General features: G+C 41.0%; 1 protein-coding gene across 1 annotated transcript in view; it reads right to left on the reverse strand.

Moving 5' to 3' along the window:
* Positions 1-507: 507 nt before the first annotated feature.
* The window catches only part of LOC129177332 (myosin-7-like), a 28,839-nt gene continuing 10,244 nt past the window's right edge, over positions 508-19,102 (reverse strand). Inside the window, exons 20-38 of the mRNA XM_054768322.1 lie at positions 18,314-18,569; positions 17,999-18,241; positions 17,754-17,930; positions 17,526-17,671; positions 15,753-15,843; positions 15,055-15,444; positions 13,719-13,845; positions 12,875-12,993; positions 12,610-12,806; positions 10,562-10,745; positions 10,327-10,492; positions 8,474-8,598; positions 8,050-8,358; positions 6,527-6,730; positions 6,160-6,456; positions 4,556-4,660; positions 4,383-4,478; positions 2,259-2,393; positions 508-609 (exon numbers count right to left, since the gene is read on the reverse strand). Coding sequence (XP_054624297.1) covers positions 589-609; positions 2,259-2,393; positions 4,383-4,478; positions 4,556-4,660; positions 6,160-6,456; positions 6,527-6,730; positions 8,050-8,358; positions 8,474-8,598; positions 10,327-10,492; positions 10,562-10,745; positions 12,610-12,806; positions 12,875-12,993; positions 13,719-13,845; positions 15,055-15,444; positions 15,753-15,843; positions 17,526-17,671; positions 17,754-17,930; positions 17,999-18,241; positions 18,314-18,569 — 3,388 coding nt within the window. The 3' untranslated portion in view covers positions 508-588. The remainder of the gene's footprint in view (positions 610-2,258; positions 2,394-4,382; positions 4,479-4,555; positions 4,661-6,159; positions 6,457-6,526; positions 6,731-8,049; positions 8,359-8,473; positions 8,599-10,326; positions 10,493-10,561; positions 10,746-12,609; positions 12,807-12,874; positions 12,994-13,718; positions 13,846-15,054; positions 15,445-15,752; positions 15,844-17,525; positions 17,672-17,753; positions 17,931-17,998; positions 18,242-18,313; positions 18,570-19,102) is intronic.

Genomic DNA, 19,102 nt, shown 5'->3' on the forward strand with positions numbered 1-19,102 from the left:
GACGCTCCTGTGTCTGCATCCTGGGATTCACCCACTTTGCCTTTCCAAGCCGTGACAGATTGGTTGAAACCAGATCAGACCAACAAACTTTCCTGATCGTTGGGACCGCCTCCACAGCAGTTTATGAGGAAAAAGGAACTCAGTTTCACTTTAGAGATGGCTTGGACCTCGCTAGACCTTGGCTGGTGGGCTGACCGTTCTCTCCAGCGCTGGCATTGTAATGTAATTGTGTGTATCTACTCCTTTTACTGTTCAATTGCAAACCTTACTTAAGACTCTTAGTATTAATTCACAGCTGGTAGGAAAAAAGAATCTGGGTAGACTTGGCCCTGCAAAAAGGACGGGTCGGAACACCAGCAAGGGAGTGTAAGAATATGTGTGGCGTTGTTATGGATTCGCTGTCCTGTATTTTAGCCTCTAGCTAGCCTATATTTGTGAGAAGTCACACTGTTGTTCAGAGCATGAGGCATGATTCGGGAAAAAAAACAAAGCAACGTTTGAGATGCTGATGACTTTATTTTACTTAATAACACAACTTGGGAATCACCATCAGGAGACCACAGGTGGCCTGGAGGTATCCCAGGGGCTTTATTCTTCATCCTGTCCTTTCTTCACGTAGGGAATGAAAAGAGAATGTTAGCTGGGGAATTTTCTTACAGCTTACACTGATTTTTTGTTGTACATTTCCTTTGGGAGTTATTTTACTGTTCATTTGATCTGATCTAGACGTCAAACGTTTTCTGTACGTAGTCCCTCTCACGCTTAACAAGGATAAGTGCTTATAAAATGGACAGATGGATGGATGTGGTGTACACACTCCTGATGAAAATATTAAGAGCACTTCAAAGGTGCAAGAATGTACATTTTGCACTGTTGGATCTTAAGGAGGTTCAAAGTTGAGCTTCAAAATGCAAGAAGAAAAGGGAGTGAGACAAAAGAGCAATTTATTGCAAAGAAGCATTAAAGTGAAATAGGTTGTTCATCAGCTGGTCAGAAGTAGAATAAAATAGAACTAAAATGTATAAAAAGGAGTGAGTAATGAGGAGCTGTGCCATTCTTGTTCATGAGGTGAAAAATGGGTTTGGGCATGCTTGGTAAGTGTTCCAGGATAGTAGTGGGAATGTTGTTCCAGGTGGTGAAGATGGCTTCACGGTGGGCATCCATTGTCTGGAACTCATGTCCTTTTTTGTAAATCCATCCCCAAATGTTCTCCATTGGATTTAGATGAGGGGAACACGCTGGATGGTCTAAAAGAGTGAGCTTATTCCTCTTTGTGAAGTGCAGCGTTGTCCTGTTGAAAAAGCACATAATCACCACACAGACGAGGGCCTTCGGTCATGAGGGATGCCCCCCGCGACATCTGCCCTTTGACGCCCCTGCGCAACCTGAGGCTCCATTGTTCCACTCAAGGATCATGATGGTGGAAAACATCTGAGGTGGGATCTCCTTGTCATGCCAGTAACGTTGGAAGCCATCAGGACCGTCAAGGGAGAATAAAACTTTCTTCCACCTTTCAATGTCCCATGTTTGCTGCTCTCCTGCAAAGTCCAAACCTTGAAGGAGACCAGGGCTTTGAAGATGTTTCTTCTCTTGCAGATGGCATCTGATGGTTATCGGACTGCACTCGGCAACAGTAACAACCATCATTTGGCCCGAGGGTGGTCCCGTGTCTTGACGGACAGCCAATGGGATCCTCTGCTTCATTTTTTTGGGTCTACCACTTGACTTTTTTATTCCATGAGCCTCAGGATGTTTGTCAGAAGTTTGAAATCTGCTGTGTCCAACCTCAGCAGAAATGGCGCACTGCGAGAGAGAGGCCTCGCTTATGCAGCTCAACAATCAAAGAGAGAAAGCTTTTTTGCCTTTGCCATCAAGAGATCATGACAGTGTGAACACCTGACACTAAATCACATTCAATACACATTTTTACCAACACTGTGCTCTTCAACTTTTGAAGCCTATTTCACTTTAATGCTACTTTGCAATAAATTGCTGATGCTAAACATTTTTTGTCTCTCTCCCATTTCCTCTTTTTGCATTTTGAAACTCTACTTAGAACTTCCTTAAGAACCAACAGTGCAAAATGTACATTCTTGCCATTTTTCAACTGCTCTTAACATTTTGATGAGGGGTGTATTGGCAGGACTTTAAGGTAATCAATAGTAATAAGGTAATAAGGTAATCAATAGTTCTTATGATCCCAATATAGCTGAATATGCTCAAGAGCATCGTGAATATCGACAACATTAGGAACTGACCTTGGACCCGACATCACGACTCTTGGCTCGTAGCTTGTTGACCTGAGACTCGGCAATGTCGGCTCTTTCCTCCGCTTCATCAAGTTCATGCTGGATCTTGCGGATCTTGACAAGATTGCTGTTGGCTTGTTCCTCCTACACAAACAACATGATCACCATTCATCATGTCATTGCAGTATGTCGGGGGGCGTTTTTTCACTTCGCTACAATACCGATATTGCAGCCATGCGTATCGGGATTGTGTGTGAAATGATTTTTCTACTATTTGACACAAACATCAATTTAATTTGATGCGTGTTTGGAGTAATAGAAAATGAAACAGAAATAGAAATAGAATGTGTGGTGCTTGAGTTAAAAGAGAATACTAAAGCTAATATTCTTTGGTGCTCTACTCAAAATCATCTGGCGAGCTGGGAGACCAAACCACACAAATGGTGTTTGGAGGGCAAGGCGTCATTAGTATCATGACAACAAGACAGCTAAATTGTTCAGTGACGTACCCCACGAACGTGATAGCCACTTTCCCGTGGGACAAAAACCAGCTCCCAACTAACCGCATTGCTTGTTTTGTTTAAAACACAAAATGTCACTGTGCTAGAAAGTCACATTTGGACTCCGAAGACCAAAAGCTAAGCTTATACTGTAACTCTAGCCAGCTAGCTAGCTAGCTGCCGCCAGTAACAGCTAAGCATAGCATGTAAACAAAGATGCAAGAAAAGTCAAGCAGAAATAGGTTTGATGAGGGAGCGATCAAACACGATTGTAATGTGTGTCAAACTGAAACCACTGAGGTTTTAAAGACTAGTGTTGATTCTCGCAGCAATACGGGACAAAAGTGCATCCCTTATCGGCTCAGTACGGGTGTTGGCAACCTTACGTGACACAGCACACATGTTCACTTTTTGTGATCGGCTTTCAAAGGCATTTATCGGCGTATGTTTTTTTACAGAAATTGGCCAATACTGATCAGTGGCCAATCAATTGGAGCATCTTTAATATTTTGTAATGTAACAATTTTCTGTCCATACTTTACGTGTATTGAAATTCTAAGGCATCTTTGAGTCAACTTTGAGTAGCATTTGAGTCTAACACCCAAGGATCAACATGGGGCAGGACACCCCTGGTACATGTACTGTCTGTTTACTTGCTGGACGTTATTGGCCTGGTGCATCCATGTACACTAAGTCCCCAACTAACGAACACAATTGGTTCCAGACGATCGTTCTTAAGTGGAATCGTTCTTAAGTCGAAACAAAATTAATATTAGCAATGATATACATAGGTACTACATGTACGTGTATACATATACAGTATATGTGTATGTATGTAAATATGACTTTGGATGCAGTAGTAATATTTAACCAGGATAATTCATGAAAAAAACAATAATAAAAATGATATAATAATACGTATCATTACGTATTATTATATCATTTTTATTATTGTTTTTTCTATTCTTTTTTCTTTATTTACCTTTGAAGAGGAGTGTTTTTTCCATCTCTCCCATGCATTTGCCTCTCCTCTTTGTACTGATAATGGATGCCATTGGTACAGAAGTCTCCACATGTTCCATCATTCCAACCTTGCCTTTGTAAATTGTTCCTACGGTTGAGCGATTCACTCCATTAGCACGTTCTAAATTAGCCATTTTCTCGCCACCGTCCAACTTCCTGATGATGGCCACCTTCGTTTCCATAGAAATTGATTGAGGTTTCCCGCCACTACTACTAGCACTTGCACTCCATTTATCGGCCATGATAACGTCTCTGTAAAGTATCGAATGGGGTACAATCGGCGTGCTCCGAGATGTTATCAGCGACAAGTGCAGCGACGAACTGAGAAAGATGGCGCGACAGGGATGCCGCTACCCACAATTCATAGCAGCAGAATGGCACGCAATACAAAAATAGCACCTTTGTATTTCGAAAACATTTAAATGACAAAATATGGCAATTTTCGAAAAAAAATCATTAAAAAAATAGACCAGTCGGCTTGTGTTCGTATCTACGAGTGTTTGCAGGTCGGTTGTTCGTAAGTTGGGGACTTGGAGTGTACTGTATACGAATTGTTATTGTACCAAGCAAGGAAAGTACTACAGTTAGTTTTCGTCTGAGTCATGTTTACAGCTTCCTCAGCACTCCTCTTGTATGATTTGACTTTCAACTGGAGCTTATCCACCAGGTCTTGCAGACGGGCAAGATTCTTACGATCCTCTTCAGTCTGGAAAAAGAGGAATCAAAGAGGATCAAATCTTGGTCAAGTTCAACTTGCACATTGTCCACTGACTCCAACCTTACTTGGTAAGTTAGCTCTTTGATGCGTCTCTCATACTTCCGTACTCCCTTCACCGCATCGCTAGACTTTCTCTGCTCAACTTCTACTTCACTTTCCAGTTCTTTGATCTGTGAGCAGGACAGGGGGAAGTTAGGTTATCGGAGAAGGAACGCAACATTGCCATGTTTATTACAGTCATCCCTCGTTTATCACTGTTAATTGGTTCCAGACTAAATAGAATATTTTGGTAGATAGAGCATAGAAAACCTCTTTACGGCCTTCTAAATATGGTTTTTAACATTATTAGAGCCTTCTAGATGTGAAATAACACCCCTATAGTCACCTTTATACTCCTACTACCCTACATAGTGGCCATAATAACAGAAAATAAGACATACAGTATTAGACATAAAGGAATAGGGGTGTCACAAGACCTCATGTCAAATTAAAACAAGTGACAAGATTCCTCGCTCAGAAGAAGTCTCGTGTGCAGTAGACCTGGGATGGTAATGAATTCATGAATTCATCATTTTTGCCATGTGCATGGGTGTCTGATGCCAAAGCAGGCAGTAAGAGAGTTCACTCTGTGCATTTCTTTTAGCACCTTCAGCGTCTTCTGAATGCCTTGGATTGGTATGTCGTTCATTTAGTCATTTTTGCTTAATTTTTGCTTTATTTGCTTAAATAGACTGTACATTCCGGTGTATAAACTGCGTGTGTCCACGTCATATAATGGCATATTGCGACCCACACGAGTCCTTGAGCAAAAAGCACTCACAATGAATTTGCCAACCCACTGGAAACCACAGGAGGTCAGTATGTATAACAGTATAACAAAATAACAGTCTGACTCACGCTGTCATCTTATAATTAACACTAAACTCATCATACAGTAACTGAACACTCAAAAGGTATACATGATGATCAATACCAGTTTAAAATAAAAAAAACAAAAACATTTTAAAGTTTCCCCATAATGCATTTTGTTTGAGCAAAGCATTTAACTGGAGGACAACTAGCATAAAAAATGGTGGATAGCGCTGTGGTGCTGTCTCTGTTCACCAGAGGGAGCCAGAGAAGCCCAGAGGGCGGCTGACGTCATTGCAGCACCCCAAGGAATGCGTTGCTCACATGCGATACATTACAGGAAAACTTTAAAAGACTTTTTTTTTTCCATTTTAAACTTGTATTGGTACATGTTTGTATATTTATCAGGTATACCTTTTGAGTGTTAAGTTGCTGTGTGATGAGATAAGCGTTGTTCTCAGTAAGATGAAACCTCACTGACTCGTGAGGGGCACAGTGTTTAAACAATTAGTGATACTTCTGAAGTAAAGGAGATGTCACAAGATTAGAATTTAGCCATAAATTAGCCGCACCTGCTGTATAAGCCACAAGGTTCAAAATTTATGAAAAAAGTAGCGGCTTATGCACCGGAATTTCCGGTAGATGTTTTTTGACTAATAATAGGCTGTAGCCGACCACAGAAAAGCAATAATTTATGAATTAATTTATTGTGAAAAACCTTGATAGTGTGAAGCCGCAAAATTCAAGCCGAGAAGTGGCGAAGGACCACTGTATTGGCGGTTATACGTCCATTAGATTTTCTGAAAGTTGTGACTCTTACCCTGGCCTCGAGCTTCTGCAACTGCTTCTTGCCACCCTTCATGGCAATTTGTTCTGCTTCATCCAGACGGTGCTGCAAGTCTTTGATGGTTTGCTCCATGTTCTTCTTCATGCGCTCCAGGTGAGCACTGGTGTCCTGCTCTTTCTTCAGCTCTTCTGCCATCATGGCAGCATCGGTGATGGCCTTCTTGGCCTTCTCTTCTGCATTCCTGCACTCCTGGACCGCATCTTCCACTTCGCTCTGAAGCTGGGATGCATCTGCCTCCAGTTTCTTCTTTTGGTTTAACAGGCTGGTGTTCTGATTAAAAGTAGATGTTTTTTTTTAATCCTCAGGTCACCCAAGAGAGAAGAAATGCAGTATAAATCACCTGTGAGTGCAGCAGCTGCACCCTCTCGCTAACGTCCAGCAACTCTTGCTCAGCAAGTTTGCGACTTCTCTCCGTTTGCTCGAGAGCAGCCCTCAGCTCTTCCAGCTCAGCCTGAATGAGGTTGTTACGTCTCTCCACGATGGCGATGTTCTCTTTCAGATCGTCGTTGGCACGAAGAGACTCATCCAGCTGAAGTTGTGACTCCTTTTAAAAAAAAATAAAACCCCCAAAATGAAAACATAATTATGGGCCTGCAAAGCAAAGCCCATGATATTATTCCTCATGCTTCTTATTTATTATTAGTAGTAGGGATGCTCCGATCAGGGTTTTATGATGACAATTCTGATACAGATCATCCATGAGGAGGGTTGGGTGATAATTTTTGTGTCTGGGTATAGCGGTATAAACCCTTCCAATGATACGAAAATGACGTATACCAGTACAAATGATATTTTCTAATGCAGAGTTGATGACGTGTTTTCCCTACGACTGTATTGACGCACAGTGATGGTGGAGAAAGCAGAGCAAACAACAAAACAACCAAAAGAGAGAAAGAGAGAAAATGAGCATGGCTGAAGATGGAGAAGCGTAGTTGCTAAAAGAAACTGTTGCTAAACAGGAGGTACCTGTGGAAGTGCTTTGGTTTCGAGTGCAGATGAAGTACAGACATGTGGAGTAGCCCAGCAGACCAGAAGCTAGGTGGCGGATAACTCCAGCTAGTGAGCTAGCTAGCTGCCGTTGGTGACGGCTAGGCAAAGCGTGTAAACAAAGATGCAAGAAAAGTGGAATGACAATGGTTTGGTAAGAGAGTGTTGCTGCACGCTGATCAAGTTTTGTGATCGGCTTTGAAAGGCGTTTATGGACATACGCCAATCACGTGTTTTTTTACAGAAATGGGACGATATTGATCAGTGGCCAATCAATCGGAGCATCCCTAATTATTATATCTTATTCTGCCAAACTACTGCGGGACAAACAGTGAGAAGAGCCCCCACTCAGCTGTATTATATTGTTCATTTAGCTCAAGAGTGTGGCAGCAAGGGCAAAGGTGCCAAGAAGAAAGTTTCATCCTTCCAAACGGTGTCTGCTTTACATAGGGCAAGACCTTTTTATAATCTAATATGTAATTATGGGCCTGCAACTGCAGCAGCCCATCTAATTATTCCTCATACTTCTTATTATGGGCCTGCAAACAAAGTGCAGTGCTATTGATACTATGCAAAATACTTTGTAACTGCGGCAGGCTACTTGATTCACCAATACCAAGGGGAGGAACCCCAACACAAGACGTGTTATACCACTGGATAAGTCTCCTATCTGTATTTGGTAACATCTTGTGTAACCATGGTGACCGTCTATATAACATGCTAGCCACCTGCGTACTGTAACACCACGCCGTAGCAGAGGTAAGCAACAGGCAGGCCTGTTCAAAATTTCTGCAGAAATGTTTGTATATGTTCTTATATATTTATTCAAACAATTATAATGATTGTTTTTATGTATTCTTTTCACGACAGCCATACCTTCAGGTGTGCATGAACAGACTTGAGTTGTTTCTGAGCCTCAGCTGCCTGCCTGTTGGCCTGACTTAGCTGGATCTCCATCTCATTGAGGTCGCCCTCCATCTTCTTCTTCAAACGGAGTGCCTCGTTCCTGCTGCGGGTCTCGGCCTCAAGCGAGCTCTGAAGGTTGTCAACAATTCTTTGCTGGTTTCTCTTGGCTTGCTCCATCTCCTCATCTTTCTCGGCCAGCTTGCGCTCAATGTCTGCCTTCACCTGACTGAACTCAAGCTGGACTCTCAGAATCTTTCCTTCCTCGTGCTCCAGAGAGGCCTACAGAGAAGAAGGATGTAATGAAGATCTAGTCCATGGGCCAATAAGAGGCAGCTATTCAAGGAGATGCGGACCAAGTGGAGCTGTATGTTCTGCTTTAGACAGCACATCGTACCTCTGCCTCTTCCAGAGCTGTTTGGGTGTCAGACTTCTCCTGCTCCAACTGTTTTCGAATCTTCTCAAGCTCATGGATGCTCTTTCCACCCTCACTGATTTGTTCAGTGAGATCCGATATTTCCTCTATGCATGGAAATAATGCTATTTCATTTCAGTTGTTACATTTCTGGAAAAATATTATTGTTAGGAATGGAATATTTTCCACTCTCTTTTTCAGATAAGCACTGCAACATGTTTGTGCTTCTCTACCACCGAAACACGATTGCAAGGCCTCTCACTTGGAACAAACACACAATGTTCTCATAGTTGTCGCACACACACACGCACGCACACATGCACGCGCACACACACGCACACACACACACACACACACACACACACACACACCCACACACACACACACAGTGTCTAGATAAGCCACCTTTCTGTCTGTCTGAGGAGCGCAAGACTGGCTGGAACCAGTTTAAACTAATATCCCAACAAGTAAAAAAGAGAAGTTTACACCCAATAAGAAGGAGGAACAGCGACCCTCTTCAGAGATCGATTGACCTTCGCTAGACCTTGGTTGCCAGCTAATCACTCTCTCCAGTGCTGACATCGCAATTGCTTGTACTCCCTCCTGTTAAAATAAATTGTAAAACTATAACTTTGGACTCATAGGCTCATTTCACAGCTGATGGAATTCAAGAACCTCATTGGTTCCTGCCCTGCTAAAAGGGCCGGATTGAACATCACGCTTAAAGGGACCCTGACAAATGCTTAAATATGTTCTATATTGTTTATAGTGTTCTACATTGTTTGTTTTATGAAACTGATCTTAAATATGGAAAAATTGATTGTTTACATTTACATTTATTGTAAATGTGGGAGCCATTATGAAATTACTGCCCAGAAAAGGGGCGTTTCTGGAAGTGACGTCAGTCACAGACTTGGTGGTATACAAACAGAGGATGTTTATAGTGATTACAGCGAAGACTTGAACGATGTGTCAATACTTTTGGAGGAGGAAGAAACATTTAGAGATGATATACATAGAGAATTTGCAGAACATGGAATTATGCCATGTTGATTCAAACCACCGATGATGAAACTAGTGTGTCTGACGAGGAAGAGACATGGAGAGGAACATGCATAACATGCATAATGCTTTGGATGCTTGTCGCTATGTAGCAATCGCACTTCCTTTTAGAAGTGTCGAAGCTACAACGCAAATTACAATTACAAATTACCATAGTGGTTAGATTACAACATGTAAATATGACTTCACTGTTCTGTGGCAACTTTTACATGGTTTGTCTTGTCCCTTCCTGTGCAGCATAGCATCAGGAATAGCATCCAAATGCATTTATACCCTACTTTCAAGCCAAATGCTTCTTGTAAAGGTGTTCCTTCATCGCAGTCTTCAGTGAAATGAACATTGCAAAGAACAGAAGATGAGATGATGCGTCCACGGGGCTGTCGTTCTCTGTAGTTGCTTCATCCATTGTTGTCTGAAACCTTCCTCTTTTGGAAAAGAAAACAAACTTCCAGTATCCCTCAGAACGTCCAGCAGCAACACATTTTGCATGACTACTATTTTGATGTTTTGAGTCGACAAAATTTGTTTACTAAACTTTAGCTGTGAGCCGCGCCTCGTATGACGTCACTTCCGGAAACACCGCTTTTCAAGGACGGCGATGAGTCCTTGCTCCCGCCACATACTAAAAACGCAATTTTTTACGAATTTACCGTTTGCTTTCAAAAAATGAATAACGTAGAAGATAATTACAAACAATATACGTAGAACATATCTAAGCAAAGTTGATAAATCACGTCAGTGACGCTTTAAGGAAGGAATTGATAGTGCCTGACCTTGTAAGTTCTTGTTTTCTCTCTTCATAGTCTCCAGATGCTCAATAGATTCTTCGTAGGAGTTTTTCAGTTTGAAGAGCTCTGTGCTCAGAGTCCTCGCCTCCCTTTGACAGCTTTCCAGCTCTGATTGAGACTCCTCATACTTCTGTTTCCATTCTGCCAAGACCTGACAGAAAGTTAGCACTATTAAGTATTTGAACTCAACACTTATTGGCACTTAACCATTCTTTCAAACCTTGTCAAAGTTCCTTTGCTTCTTGTCCAGAGCAGCAGCAGCAGCGTTTGACCTCTCCACGTCCACCATGAGGTCTTCAATCTCATTCTGCAGTCTGTGTTTGGTCTTCTCCAGAGAGGAACATTTAGCATTCACCGCTTCCACAGCCTCCTCAGCATCCTGCAGACGCTGAGCCAGCTTCTTCCTGAAGAGTTCACTGGTCAGTGCTCTCTACTGGTCACACTTCCCCAATTATAGGAAGGATTTATGGTCAAAGTAAGAAGGAACCCCTTTGACTTGGAACGATACCATTCACAGTACGAGTGGCCCTCGGGTTCCACAACGTACAATGTCTGAAGATTTGACATGGATGATCCGTTCATGTCAAGTAACATTAGTTTTTGTAACAGCTAATTCCATCGGCTAGTATATTGCAGGGGTGACCAAAGTGGGGCCCGGGGGCCATTTGCAGCCCATTGCATATTTGAAAAATATAATTGAACAAGAAACCAAAAAATAACCCCACAAAATCACAAATGGGCACATCAGCAGTAGTTTTTCAAAAATAAAGTCAAAATAAATTTTATTAAGGTGGAAAAACTAATCTAATGAGAAAAAAATTGTAGCACAATGAGGATAAAGTAATTATTATTATCAAGACAAATAATGTTATTATAGTAGCACAAAGTTGAAATATTAAAGAAATTGGTTTAAAGGTTTAATAATATGAGAAACTAGAGAAGCACTCGGAGAGCGCAGACCTCTGCCAGGCGCCATAGTCCCCCCCATAATGTGATTCACACCAAAATAACAATCCTACATTTTTTGGATCAGTCCTTGATATTTTGTGGAACCTGATGGAAACTTGTCCTGTTTTTTTTTGCCAAGTGTTCTGACCATTTTTAGTGGAGTTATATGCACAAATGCCAAAATTGGTCCTATCTCACAATGTTAAAGAATCCATTTTAAAAAATCCTGCATCCAGACGGTATGCGGATCACCACCAAAATTTAATCAGCTCTTCCATATCCCATTTCTCACAATTCCTGAAAATTTCATCCAAATCCATTCAGAACTTTTCAAGTTATTTGTGCTGCGCTTGGCGGAAGTAACAAAACAACGGATGCATTGTAATTTTAGGAAAATTAGGTTGGGGAATAAAGTCTAACTATTATGCGAATAAAGTAATAATATTAGATGAAAATTTACAGAAGAAAGTTTAAATATTTTGAAAATTAAATAAAATAACAACAGCAGAAATTTAAAAAACAGATGCAATAGCATAATGTCATGATTTGCACTCAATTTGGTCTGCTGCCCCCTGCTGGCTTGTTGCAGCTCTGCAGAGGTAACCTCTCTCCTGCTCATCTGGCTCGCACAGCTGCACACAATCTGTATTCAAGGCCTTCTTAAGCCATGCTGTCTACCCAGCGCATTGCCAGATTGTTGTGAACCTTTGCCAGCATCGTGCATGCTCCTTCCCTTCATGACACGTTTGATAGAGCCATTTTCCCTTGCTGCCAACTATTACCTGTAAATTGTTCAGCCTTTTTAGTATTTTTCCTTATTTGCTACTTAGTCCTTTTGTTTGTGCTTTATTAGCTTCCCGGTGACCAGTTCTCCTTTTGTTACCGGCGTCTTTTGTTGTACTTTGCTTTTTCTTCTTTGTGAGCTCCTTTTGTTGGAATGAAAATACCTTTTTGACACCACGCCGTTTGTTTCTGCTCTGGGTTCTACAAACTCCGCCAGCACCCGTAGCATAGAGTTGAAATATTAAAGGAGAAAACATATAAATTTAAAACTATGTAATATTATGAGAAACAAATAAAACAGCAAAAAGTTGTAATTTGTGGAAAATTAGATTGAGAAAAATAGTTATAATATTATGTGAATAAAGTCTTAATATTATGGGAATAAAGTTACAAGAGGAGAGTTGGAAGCAAAATTATCCAGAGAAAAAAAGTCATAATTGAATGAGGAAAAAATTTCACAATTTTGACAAGAATAAACTTGTAAAATTGCTGGAAGAAAACGTTTGGTCCCCCCTGGTATTTGCGTAGTTGACTTACTTAGCTTCCTCCAGTTCTTCAGTCCTCTGGATGGCGTCCGTTTCGTACTTAGTTCTCCACTGAGCCACCTCAGAGTTGGCCTTGGACATGCCACGCTGCAGCTCAGCCTTGGCCTCCTGCTCCTCCTCGTACTGCTCTCTGAGCAGGTCGCAGTCGTGGCGAGAAGACTGCACGGCATGCGCTAATGCGTTCTTGGCCTACAAAAGAAATGCATTTTGTTGTGCTGTGTGGTGTAGAAGCTTTGCATTGCAAGGGTGTGTCCCACCTTGACCTCCTCCTCCAGCTGCCGCTTCAGGTCTTCAATTTGTTGAGTGTAGGAATGTTTTCCTCGAGTCAGTTGAGACACCAGGGAATCCTTCTCCTCAAGCTGGCGTGAAAGTTCACCTAATTTTCAGAGAAGATTCATTTCAAATGTTTTTTTTCTGTAATGCAACAAATTGTTGTCACGCAACTAAATTAAATTAAAAATGCAAATCTTTTTTTAAATGAATTATTAATTTATAAATACGTTGTTTTTAATGTTATTTTTATGTTATTAATACATGTAATATAAATAATAGTAATATGTATAATATATCATAGTATATTTTACATTATATATAATTTAACAGTAAATTCCATCCATCCATCCATTTTCTTTACCGCTTCTTCCTCATTAGGGTCGCGGGGCATGCTGGAGCCTATCCCAGCTGACTTCGGGCGACAGGCGGGGTACACCCTGGACTGGTCGCCAGCCAATGGCAGGGCACATATAGACAAACAACCATTCACACTCACATTCATACCTATGGACAATTTAGAGTCGCCAATTAACCTAACCTGCATGTTTTTGGAATGTGGGAGGAAGCCGGAGTACCCGGAGAAAACCCACACGCACACGGGGAGAACATGCAACCTCCACACAGAAATGCCCAAGGGAGAATCGAACCCAGGTCTTCCCATCTCCAGGCTGTTACTGTGTTGGCCAACGTGCTAACCACTAGACCACCGTGCGGCCTTAATAGTAAATTACATTTGAATAATCAATTTATATTATAATTTAAAACTTTGCTATACAACTATTTTGAATTAAATTAAAATGTAAATATCAATGTAAAAATGAAAACTACCATTCTCAGTTTGGAGTTTTGCTTTGTGCATGCTGAAGTCATTGACGGTGCGTTGCCCCTCCTCCGCCTTTGCTTTATATTCGTTCATCTGGTCTTCCAGGGACCTGCACGCTTTCTCCAAATGATTCTGAAAAGGAAATAATAGCAAATGATATTGAAATATGTAACTGTTGACTGCAGGGAACAAGCCATCATCCGTCAGGTGTCTAGACTTTGTTACGAGCGACCTCTTAAACCCTGGGCTTGAGAAGCTTGCCAGAAAAAGACACTTTTCACCTTTTTCCCTGTCAGGGGTCACCAATGCGAGTCAATCCCGCTTTGGCTTAGTTTTGATGCCGGATGCCCTTTATGATGCCCAGCATGTACCAGTCATTGCACCAAAAGGGATGAAAAAGACACATCCCAAATGAATACCAGTTGTTTTTCTTTGTACGTACAAGGTCGACATGGATGATCGCGGTATAAAAGTCAAGGGGTGAATTTGGTGTTTTGTGTCTCTCCTCATTTTCTAAAGTTGGTTGGGTTGCGCTTTTAGCTGCTAATTTTGTGGGTACGTGGCTGTATGTTTTGTATTTTACTTTTTTTTAATTGTGATTTTTTTTTTACTTTTAAATGTAACAATTTATTGATTTTTTTAAATTAAAGTTTTGTACATGTAATTAATTTATTTTTTAACATTCAACAAGTAAAAATGGTGCAAAACATTAGGGCTTCTTTTTTATTTACAATTTTTGGTTACTTTTGTAAACAATTTTCAAAAAATTTAAATTTTAAATATTAAATTACACAAATTTTTTATAAAATTTTTTTTTTATAAAGTTTTGCATTTTTTAAAGTTTCCATTTTTTTCATTTTAAAATGTTCAGATTTTAAAATAAATAAATAAATAAATAAACATATATATATATATATATATATATATATATATATATATATATATATATATATATTTATATTTATATTTATATTTATATTTATATTTATATTTATATAATATATATATATTATTAATTAAATTTTAAATAATTTTTAACATTTCTTTGTTTTGTTGTTGTTTTGTTGTTCTGGACATTTTTCCATGTAAGTGCTTGTAGTTGGAATTCTCTTCTGATTTTCTACAATTGGTTGAGTTGTGCTTTTAGCTGCTAATTTTGCGGGTATGTGGACGTATAGCATGCCTTTACAGATACGAGTGGTGGGTAGCAGTTACCCTAGCAACACAAATGCAACCACGCTGCCTCTGTACTGTTGTCTTGTTGTTTTAAAAGGTTAAGTATGTGTGGAGATCAAGTTCAGTAGGGTTAAAGTTAGGGTTCCAATTGTCTTGTTAACTTACCTTAGACTTTACCACATGTTCCATGTTGGAAACAACATCGTCCAGTTCCAGCCTGAGTTCGCTCTTCTCCTTCTCCAGTTTCTGCTTGACTCTCTGCAGGTTATCAATCTGCTCCCCCAGGTCGGCAACACTATCAGCTTGTTTCTTCCTCAGTGTGGCTGCAGTGGCTTCATGCTGCAGAGTGGCCTCTTCCAGGTCTCTGCGCAGCTTCTGGAACTCGGCCTCCCGCTTCTTGTTCATCTCGATCTGGACGGACGTCGCTCCACCGGCTTCCTCCAGCCTCTCGCTGATCTCCTCCAGCTCTCTGGCCAGGTCTGCTCTCTGCTTCTCCACCTTGGCTCGAGAGGCTCGCTCTGCCTCCAGCTCTTCCTCCAGCTCCTCGACACGGGCCTGTACCAATGTGAAGTCCATGCAAATCAATTATAAAGAACAAAACAAACATATTTTTTGCGAGAAATAGTAACTAAAAAGTAGCGTCGTCAAATGATTGGTTCAATGTTTTCAAATGATGAATCACCATTTGCAACTATCTCTGAAATATGCCCATTTTGACTGTATTTGATGAACAGAAAGATAAATCGCCGGACACAATGAAATATATTTGGATGTATTAACAGCTCCAAATTTAAAAGTAAATATTTCATGTGAGAAAGTTACCGTATCACACGTGACATATTTGAATATGATGACAATATCACCTGCAACTCCTTCAATTTTTTCTGGAGCTGAGCGCTCACAGCCTGCTCGTCCTCTACTTTGGCAACAAGCTGGTTCATTTCAAAATCTTTCCTGTGAAGACACAAACGTATGCCAGTCAGAAAGTCATTTCTTATGTATACACGACTAAATATGCAGGAACACCACGCCACTTTGCACATCAACTTTCGTGGCGTCATAGATGACCCCAAAACATATTCAAGAAATGATGCTGTTGAATACGCCCTATTATATCAAATAATGTGGATATTGAAGCAAATATGATGTATTTCTTGCCTAAATTAAGCATTTTCAAGTGTAAAAATACAAAGGCAATCACAGTTCCATTATCGCTCCCTTACTATATTGCAGTTTTTCAGAAAATGTATGAATTAATAAATGATCTCGGTTTGGTGGTAGACTATGATCTACTATTTGTCCAAACATGACAGTGATATGTAGTAATGTAGTATTCTGGCCACTAGGCAGCAGTAATGTTACAAGGATGAGCCTTCCCCCTACCTTGCACTCCATGTAGCCAGCCATGTGAAAAAAGGTTCTCCTCCCATTCCATGTGGAAGTGGTAAGTTTGTGGCGTCTTAATTTTGCCTTCTTCCCCAGTCCGTTTAAAACCCTTTCTTAACGGGTGCCTGACATGTTTCATCAACTTTGCTTAAAGATCGAGGGAAAGGCTTCTTGAGACGTCATCTGTACTTCTGTGAAGAAGGTGTCGGACGTTTCGCTCCTCATCCGAAGAGCTTCATCAGCGAACTAACAAGTGCTGGTAGCTTAGGCCTTAAATACAGTAAGAGTGGGCGGAATTGGTGTGCCAACACCCTCCTCCTATTGGTTCCTTACGCTAAGCCTGGGAGGAGTTGTGGCCTAATCCTCTGCCATTAGCACCTCCGATAAAAGGGAAGTGTTGCTCCCTGAATTGGGTATGAACGACTCTGATACTGGCTCGTTAGCATCTATTGTTCTGGCTCGGCCCTGGCTCCACCTCATTTGCAAGACTAAGAGCTGTGGGTTTTGGTCTCAGTAACCTGCTGAACACAGGGTCCAAACTAAACCTCAAACCACCATTCCGATTCAATGATGGGTTCTGTTGTTTGACAAAAATAGCTTCCAAAATCTTTACCTCGCTGTCCTCAAAAGAGTGATTGGTAGCTTTAAGGTGTAGATGTACTGCTGATTGAGGACCACTAGAATTGTCCCTGCGATGTTGATAAAGCCTTTTTTGGAGCATTTGCTTAGTTTCCCCAATGTAGTGCTCTTTGCATTCCTCATCTTTACAGTGGATGGAATAGACCACATTGCTCTGTTTTTGGTTTGGAGCCTTGTCTTTAGGATGTACTTATTTTTGTCTCAGGGTATTTCCTGGTTTGAAATAGGTAGGAATTTTGTGTTGCCATAAGATGCTCTGGAGTTTTTCGGAGACCCCCGCTACATAAGGGACTACCACTCCTCTCCTTTTTGCTTCTGTGGGCTTTTGGGTTTCTTTCCCTACTCTCTTCTTTTGACATTTGTTAAAAGCCCACCGCGGGTACCCACAGGTTGAGAGCGCTCTCTGGACATGTTGTGTCTCCTTTTTCCTTCCCTCAGCACTAGTTGGTATTTGTTCCGCTCTATGTTGGAGGGTCCTAATAACCCCTAGTTTATGTTGTAGTGGATGGTTTGATTGAAAAAGCAGGTATTGGTATACTGTAGTATAACTGCCTGTTTTACTATGCATATGACAATAAAACTCTTGAATCTTGAATCTCGTAAGCGCTTACTTTTTCAGCCTCTCTTCGAGTTGCTGCTTGTCATTTTCCAGGTCCATAACGCTCTCTTGGGCTAATTTTAGGTCCCCTTCAAGCTTTCGCTTTGCTCTTTCAAGGTCCATGCGTACTTTCTTCTCTTGCTCGAGCGATCCTTCCAGCTGTTGGACGTCAGACACGACTTGTTTGTTTAGTTGCTATTGATTATTGGCATCATTTACCTTTCATCTTGCATGTTCTTACATCATCCACTTGCTGCTCCAGTTTAGACTTGGCCTTGGTCAGAGTGTTGACTTTGTCTTCTTCACTCTGGAGGTCATCCAGGGTTTGCTGATGAGCTTCTTGTAAGGCTTTCTTCTCCTTGGTCAGCTTGGCGATGATTTCTTCCAGAGCTGCCATTTCTTCAGTCAGGTTCTTCACCTGTGTGCAGTACAGCAGCTTCAGGTTTCAGCTCATGCATTCACAGCTTATGGATAGAAAATGATGACCTTGTTTTCAGTGGCATGCTTCTCCTTCTCCACTTTTGCAAGGGTTAACTCTAAGTCGTCGATGTCCTTCTTCAGCTCCGAGCACTCATCCTCCAGCTTCCTCTTCTTAGCGGTTAATTCAGCATTCATCTCCTCCTCGTCCTCCAGTCTTTCTGACAGCTCTTTGAGTTTTGCCTCAAGCTGAATCTTGCTCTTGATGAGCCCTTCGCATCTTTCCTCAGCATCACAAAGATTATCTTGCTCCTGTTGTCATCAAATGCACATAACCATGAGTCATGAGTCAGCATTAATATCACTGGCGTTTAGCAGACATACAGCCTGAACTTGGAGCTGCAGGTCATTCTTCTCTTGGAGAAGCGTGACCATTTTTTCCTCCAGTTCCTTTTTGCGGGTTTCTGATTTCGCATAAGCCTCTTTTAGTTTAGTAAACTCTTCCTTCATGTTGGCCATTTCTTTTTCCGTCTCTGCCGATTTCAGCAGAGGTTTGATCTTGAAGTACATCTTCATCCAGGGCCAATTCTTCACCCCCATAAAGGCACGGATGTTCCACTGGATCACCAGCAGTGCGTCCCTGTTGACAACAGATGCTCATTGTTTTACCCAGCAAGGATAATTCAGGTCCTAATTGTGTACAGTGTAGGGATGTAAATCCCTTAGTGGCAGATGCATCTTGATACACGGGTTATGATATGATTCAAAAACCATATATTTTCAAAATAGAACGATTCAAACAATTTGATTAACAATTCAAGTAATTTTGATACGAGACAAAATAAAGAAACCAATTGTATAAAAGTGTCATTCTTACGGCATTTCCAAATGTGTAAAAGAGCACATCATATCCCCAAGCATGCGGGAAGGCAGGGGCCCCCACCACCGGGCTGTGGGAAACGTTCATGCGCAATGAACACTTAAACACTTAAAACATTATAATAATAATTAGTAAATAATGACATCAAATTGTATGTAAATGGATATCAAATTTGGAAATATAGGCCATTATTTAAAAAAAAAATATCCAGTTTAAATTCCCACAGTTTTTGAATTGTTGTTGTTTGTTGTGAGCGGCTGCACAGATAGACTACTATACCGTATTTTTAGCCT

This window comes from Dunckerocampus dactyliophorus, chromosome 2 (assembly GCF_027744805.1).
Source record: "Dunckerocampus dactyliophorus isolate RoL2022-P2 chromosome 2, RoL_Ddac_1.1, whole genome shotgun sequence".
NCBI classification, from domain to species: Eukaryota; Metazoa; Chordata; class Actinopteri; order Syngnathiformes; family Syngnathidae; genus Dunckerocampus; species Dunckerocampus dactyliophorus.